At 42.5% G+C, this 6,996-nt stretch overlaps 2 protein-coding genes across 9 annotated transcripts in view; both read right to left on the reverse strand.

Moving 5' to 3' along the window:
• Positions 1-6,996, reverse strand: part of LOC126392472 (collagen alpha-6(VI) chain-like) — a 310,923-nt gene that overhangs the window by 124,661 nt on the left and 179,266 nt on the right. The window lies entirely within an intron of this gene.
• LOC126391489 (protein NLRC3-like) overlaps positions 1-6,996 on the reverse strand; it is a 23,990-nt gene that overhangs the window by 9,331 nt on the left and 7,663 nt on the right. For 5 of the 8 annotated variants that reach the window (XR_007570082.1, XR_007570083.1, XR_007570084.1 and 2 more), the window contains exons 4-8: positions 4,525-6,436; positions 3,928-4,101; positions 3,253-3,426; positions 1,455-1,628; positions 1,009-1,182 (exon numbers count right to left, since the gene is read on the reverse strand). Coding sequence is in view for 5 of the 8 variants with exons in the window: in XM_050046313.1 (XP_049902270.1) it covers positions 1,009-1,182; positions 1,455-1,628; positions 3,253-3,426; positions 3,928-4,101; positions 4,525-6,436 (2,608 nt within the window). In the remaining 3 variants the exon portion in view is untranslated. Of the gene's footprint in view, positions 1-1,008; positions 1,183-1,454; positions 1,629-3,252; positions 3,427-3,927; positions 4,102-4,520; positions 6,437-6,996 lie in introns of those variants that run through there. The other 3 variants (XM_050046315.1, XM_050046314.1, XM_050046317.1) reach the window with 3 other exon arrangements.

A 6,996-nucleotide genomic window follows, 5' to 3' on the forward strand; every position in this document is an offset into this window, starting at 1 on the left:
AACAAGCCTGATGCTTTTTGGAAACAAGTCCTGTGGACTGATGAAGGTAAAACAGAACTTTCTGGACACAATGAGCAAAGGTATGTTTGGAGAACAAACTGTTAAACACGGGGGTGGATGGATGATTCTTTGGGCTTGTGCTGCAGCCAGTGGCACAGGGAACATTTCACAGGTAGAGGGAAGAATGGATTCAGTTAAATTCCAGCAAATTCTGGAAGCAAACATCACAGCATCTGTAAAACGCTGAGGATGAAGAGAGGATGGCTTCTACAACAGGACAATGACCCTAAACACACCTCCAGATCCACAGTGGACGACCTCAAGAGGAGCCAGCTGAAGGTTTGGCCACGCCCCTCACAGTCCCCCGACCTAAACATCATTAACATCTGTGGATAGACCTCAAAGAGCAGAGCATGAAGACGGCCCAAGAATCTCACAGAGCTAGAAGCCTTTTGCAAGATGAATGGGTGAAAATCCTCCAAACAAGAACTGAAAGACTCTTGAAGTATTCTTGCTTAAAACATTGGAAGAAAGGTGTCATCTTTAACTTCATGCCTTTTGGAAATCAGTTCATCCTTTACTTATTTAACTACTCCCAGTAAACACATTTTGATTTTTGCATGCCACTGTGTAACACAAATAATGTTGACTTGAATTTATTTAAAACTAAATGGTACCAGAATCAAAGCGTGGTCAATGAGCTTTTCAGTGCTAATGTGGACTGTACTAAAAGCTGTAATTTGTATTCAAGAAAAGTATATAGGCTATTTTCATTAACACAGTATGCAAATTAACACTAACTTTCCTAAAATAATAATAATAATAATAATAATAATTTGTTTATTTGTTTGTCACATGACATTAATCATATAACTAATAATATTTTGAGAACTTTTTTTTGATAATAGTTTGCTATAATGACTGTTTTTCCCAGTAGTGTATTCTTGTGGGACCCGGCCAGTGGTCCTTGTATGTCACAAGGACAGACGTAAAGAATGATGAACTGACCCCAGACGCTCCAGTCTACAGTGTGGATTCTTCAGAAAATCACACAGCAGTTTCCCTCCTGAATCCATCCAGTCGTTGTCACTCAGGTCCAGCTCTCTCAGATGGGAGGGGTTGGACTTCAGGGCTGAGGCCAGAGAAACACAGCTGTTCGCTGACAAACTGCATGAACTCAGTCTGAATAAAGAATCAATGATTTAAATTAAAAATAATTTATTATCCTATCAGACAGGTTTTAAGATATGTAGCTCAAAGTAACTATTCCATAATCAATGAGCTTTGCCCTAAAATGAGCAGAGTCACTTTGTCATTCACAGGATCTCAGAATCAAATTTAATGCCAAGCAGATTTTTGCCTTAGTACAACTTTATAGATGTAAGTTGTGTTTGTATATAAATGAGGTTTATTTGTTAATTAAACAAGATCTACAGTAGTAGCAATGACCTGACCCCAGACTCTCCATTTTACAGGGTGGACTCTTCAGAAAATCACACAGCAGCTTCACTCCTGAATGCTTCAGGTAGTTGTCACTCAGGTCCAGCTCTCTTAGATAGGAGGGGTTGGACTTCAGAGCTGAGGCCATGGAAACAAAGCCGATCTCTGACAAACTGCAGGATCTCAAACTAAATAAAGATTAAAGCATATAGGTAAAACATCATTCATAATCCCATCAGATCTTTAAGGTGTTACGTATGTACCTCAACAAAACTGTGTCCTTATCAGTGAGCTTTTCCCTAAAACAAGTAGTGACTTTGTCATTTTGTTACTGTGGATAATCATCATCAGACCTCTATGTTATTACTGTGAAAACACATTGAAATTAATGGAAACCAAGGAAATATTTCTACTTAAGCAAACTTTATCAATTTGAAACAAATATTAGGTCAGAAAATCTTTTCTGTCTTAGAAAGTAGGTTGAGTGAAAATTGGGTTAAGAAACTTGAGTTTGTTAACCCTGAGATGAGGGAAACTCTGAGTAGCACAACAACAGTCACTTACCGGTAGGAAACTGGCAAATGTTTTGAATTGTGGAGAAATGTAAAATCAGCAAACTTGTTTCTGTTGTCATTTTCAGCCGTAACTGTAACTCTTACAGAGTCAAACACGTAGTTAACAAGACTAGGTCAAATCCTAGTATATGGCATATTGACGTTTGATCATGGACTTTCCACATCAAGATACGATGTGCAAGGTACCCTGGGTGTGTTGGTTGGTGATGTTCTGGTACGCCGTGTCAAATTCTGGCTGTTTCATTTTTCAAAATACGCTTGTGTTGTTCCGAACAGTTTGCATACAGTCTCTTTCAGAACAAATGCACTATGTCGGTACAACACCATGAACTGACTTTTTTTCCCTTTAACAACAATCACACGTGGTTGGGTTTAGGGAACAAGAACAGGGTTTAGCTTTACAATCTTACGCAAAGTGAACACCAGCCTCCAGGGTGAAAGTCGATGATCATTGACTCCATCCACCACCCCTCCCATCTTGTTCCGCCTGATGCTGCAAGGCGCCAGTAAACTATAACGCCAACTTGTCGTGTATCACGCTGACAAGGACGGCTATTTTTGTCAGTGTCTGATGCCCGAAGTCACTGACCAAGCGCTGGATTTCAATGACATTGGAGTGAGACCAGGTTGGTCTTTTACAATGGTGGCCTATAAAGAAAATGCTTTCTGGGCCACATGATTTTTTATTTTTTTTGCTGCAATACTGCAGATGGCCACTTGGAAAAATTTGCTGCAAGGCTAAGCAGCTTTCCTGAGGGCCTGAGGCTGACGTGGAAGTCAGGGTTGTCCTGTTTCCCTTGTCAAAAAGCCAATGGCATATTTCCATTCCCAAAACTGTCACTATTTACACAGCACTAAATGAGACAGATAATCTGTGAGAAAAAAAAATCTGATAGTCCGATTGCAATTTGCAAGTTTTCAATCTCAGGATCATTAAACTCAGAGTTCAGGGTTGAAGTCAGAGTTTCTTACACCTATTTTCTGACCCAGGCTCCTGATTTTCTGGATTCAGGTGTGACCAAAAGCTATAAGCATACATTTACTTAAACAACCAACAGTTTCTTTTCCACAGTTCTTCCACAGGTATCTTTTGAGACTTCAGACTAAAGTTGTTACAAGAACAATGAAAAAATGGACAAAAGGTCATTTATAAATGTATGGATGTAGCTACTGTAAGTTATGTTTGTACATAAATTACATTCTATTGTGAATTGAACGAGAAAGTCTTTGAACTGACCCCAGAGTCTTCAGTCTGCAGTGTGGACTCTTCAGAAAATCACACAGCAGTTTCACTCCTGCACCCTGCAGGTGGTTGTCACTCAGTTCCAGCTCTCTCAGATGGGAGGGGTTGGACTTCAGAGCTGAGGCCAGAGAAGCAAAGTTGTTTTCTGACAAATGGCAGCTCCACAATCTGAATAAAGGATGAAGGATAAAGATAAAAACAAAATTACTGTAGATCTGCTTATGTTTTGAATGTGTAGCTCAACATAACGGTGTTCTGGTCAATGAGCTGGTCCCTGAAATTAGTGGAGTGACCTTGTTAGTTTGTTTTTGTGTTTTTTGTTTATCACAATAAAATAAAAATTTATTTATAATTCATCATCAGATCTTCAACAACCTTATTCATATCCTTCACACACTCTACAGCCTCACACTGACATCATGTTCACTGACTGATGGTCCACGATCTGAGTGTGTGGAAGCTGAGCTGCCCTGTTAAAATTTAATTTCTGTACTTTTTGTTACTCTATCAATGGTTCGTTTGGAAAGACAGAATTTTTCTGAAAGGGTTGAAATTTCTTTGTGCTCAGGCAAATTCCAAAAATGTATGAATGTAAAACCTTGGTCAAGGATTTGAATTCAATATATACCAAAAAAATAAATAAAAGTACACCCCAGTCAGTGAACTGACCTCAGCTCCTCCAGTTTACAGTTTGGACTCTCTAGTCCAACAGACAGCAGCTTCACTTCTGAATCCTGCAGCTTGTTCTCACTCAGGTTCAGCTCTCTCAGATGGGAGGGGTTGGACTTCAAAGCTGAGGCCACAACTTCACAGTGAGGCTCTGAGAGTCTACAGCCAGTAAGTCTGCAACGACACATTTATTACAAAAAATGTGAGAGCACTTTATGTTTATTTGTGACAAAAATTGGACATTAGTGGTGTGACATATCATATTGTTCACCATAATATTTAATCTGATTGGGCGTCGGTGGCTTAGTGGTAGTGTCACCGCTGATGAGGAAATACAGCGAGTACTGGACGGAGCAGGGAGTAACAACAACCCCACCCACATTTAAGAGGACTGTCTGAAAAGACCAAGAGTCTAGGTACCAAGAGGGTAGTCTAGGATCAGGACCTGACTTGCTCTGGTTGAATTTAAGTTGCTACAGGGCACTACGTAAGGTCTATCTTCACCAGGCTGCTGCTGAAAAATGGAAAAAGTGCATGTTTGAGAAACTAAACTACTATTCTACTGTGATTTATAAATGTAATCACATCTGGACTTACACTGCCTTTCTGCAGTTCCTCACAGCCGGAATCAGTTTCAGACGTCCCTGGTCTGATGTGTTGTACGTACTCAGGTCAAATTCATCCAGAACCTCCTCTGACATCTGTAACATGTAGGCCAGAGCTGAGCAGTGGACCACAGAGAATTCTTTCTCTGATCTGTTCCCTGACATCAGGAACTCTTGGATCTCCTGATGTACCGAGTCGTCGTTCATCTCCATCATACAGTGGAAGATGTTGATGCCTCTATCAGGAGAGATCTCATACACGTTCATCTTCTTCAGGTTGTTGATGGCTCTCTGGATGATTTCTGGACTGTTGTCTGTCTGACCCAGCAGGCCTCCTAAGAGTCTCTGGTTTGATTCGAGAGCGAGGCCATGGAGAAAGCGGACAAACAGGTCCAGGTGCCCATTCTTACTTTGGAGGGATTTTTTCATGGCAGTTTTCAGGAAGTCATCCAGGGATGGGTAATCAGGATCACTGCCATCACTGTTGTCCTTGTCCATGGCACCCCGCAAGAAGTCACCCAGGGATCGGTAATTATTCCAGTCTTTCCCCAGGAAGTCCTTGAGTACCTCGGTCCTCCTGTTGGTGTAACAGTGGAACAGGTAGACTGCGGCCAGAAACTCCTGAACGCTCAGATGAACGAAGCAGTAGACTGTTTTCTGGAAGATCACACACTCTCTTTTGAAGATCTCTGTACAAAGTCCTGAGTACACCGAGGCCTCTGTGACATTAAGACCACAGTGCTCCAGGTCTTCTTGGTAGAACATGATGTTTCCTTTCACCAGCTGTTCAAACGCCAGCCTCCCCAGCTTCAGAAGAACGTCCCTGTCAGCCTCCGTCAGCTCCTGTGGACTGGTCTCATGTTCCTCATCATACTTCTGCTTCTTCCTCTTTGTCTGAACCAGCAGGAAGTGTGAGTACAGGTCAGTCAGGGTCTTGGGCAGCTCTCCTCTCTGCTCTGTAGTCAACATGTGATCCAGAACTGTAGCAGTGATCCAGCAGAAGACTGGGATTAGACACATGATGTGGAGGCTCCTGGATGTCTTCATGTGTGAGATGATTCTGCTGGACCGCTCTTCATCACTGACTCTCCTCCTGAAGTACTCCTCCTTCTGGGCGTCAGTGAAGCCTCGTACTTCTGTTACCCTGTCAACACATGCAGGAGGGATCTGATTGGCTGCTGCAGGTCGGGAAGTTATCCACACGAGAGCCGAGGGAAGCAGCTTCCCTTTGATGAGGTTTGTCAGCAGCACGTTGACTGATGACTTCTGTGTGACATCAGTCACAACCTCATTGTTGTGGAAATCCAGAGCCAGTCTGCTTTCATCCAGGCCGTCAAAGATGAACAGAACTTTACAGACAGCGAGCTCCTCTGCTGTGACCTTCTGTAATGTTGAATGGAAAACACAGAGCAGAGTGAGAAGACTGTACTTCTTATCTTTGATCAAGTTCAGCTCCCTGAATGAAAACGGAATCACCAGACTGACATCTTGGTTTTCCAAACCCTCGGCCCAGTCCAGAGTGAACTTCTGCACTGAGAAGGTTTTACCAACGCCAGAGACGCCGTTCGTCAAAACGACTCTGATGTGTCCCTGTTGGTCAGGTAAGGCTTTAAAGATGTCGTGACACTTGATTGGAGTTTCATGGAGGGTCTTTATCCTGTGGGCTGTCTCAAGCTGCTTCACCTCATGTTGGGTATTAATCTCTTCACTCCGTCCCTCTGTGATGTAGAGCTCAGTGTAGATCCTGTTGAGGAGGGTTTCACTTCCTGTTTCATTGGTTCCCTCAGTCACACGGTCACATCTCCTCTTCAGACTGATCTTATGTTCATCTAAAACCTTCTGCAGACCACTGTCTGCTGAGAGAGAAGGAAAAGTGTGAGACTGAAGAAGATGGTTTTCAAAATCTGGTGAAGAAAATAAATCAATAAACAAAAAATAGAAAGGGTTTTAAATATTAGGATTTTCATAAAAGTCTTTAAGTCTGTGATGTACACGACGACAAATAAATCAAGACATAGGTGTGGACATTTCCAGTCACTTCTCTGTCAGCTCCACTAAATTTGTGCTACATTTATGCTCTTTTGTCTATTTTGCAAGTTGGTGGTGCTTTTTGAGGTTGGCTTTGGACGGTGGTGATGTGTGCCTATGAGTCACTCACTGGGATGAAAAAATCAAATCACAAGTAAACTCTCTGTCTGCCGACTTCTAGCGGGGTCTGCCCATTGGTCCGACAATCCACTGGTCCGACAGCCCGTTGTTCCGACCATATTAAACCCATTGTTCCGAAGTCCCGTTGTTCCGAAATCATCACGATGCCCTGTGGTTAAGGTCTGGTTAGGTTTAGGCACAAAAACCACTTGGTTAGGGTCAGGAAAAGATCATGGTGTGGGTTAAAATGAAAAAGAAAGTGGCAAACACATAAGCCGTGAGCCTGCTTCGCCTCAAGCCTTTCCCAGCTGATCCA

The sequence above is a fragment of the Epinephelus moara genome, chromosome 6 (genome assembly GCF_006386435.1).
Source record: "Epinephelus moara isolate mb chromosome 6, YSFRI_EMoa_1.0, whole genome shotgun sequence".
Classification (NCBI taxonomy): Eukaryota; Metazoa; Chordata; class Actinopteri; order Perciformes; family Serranidae; genus Epinephelus; species Epinephelus moara.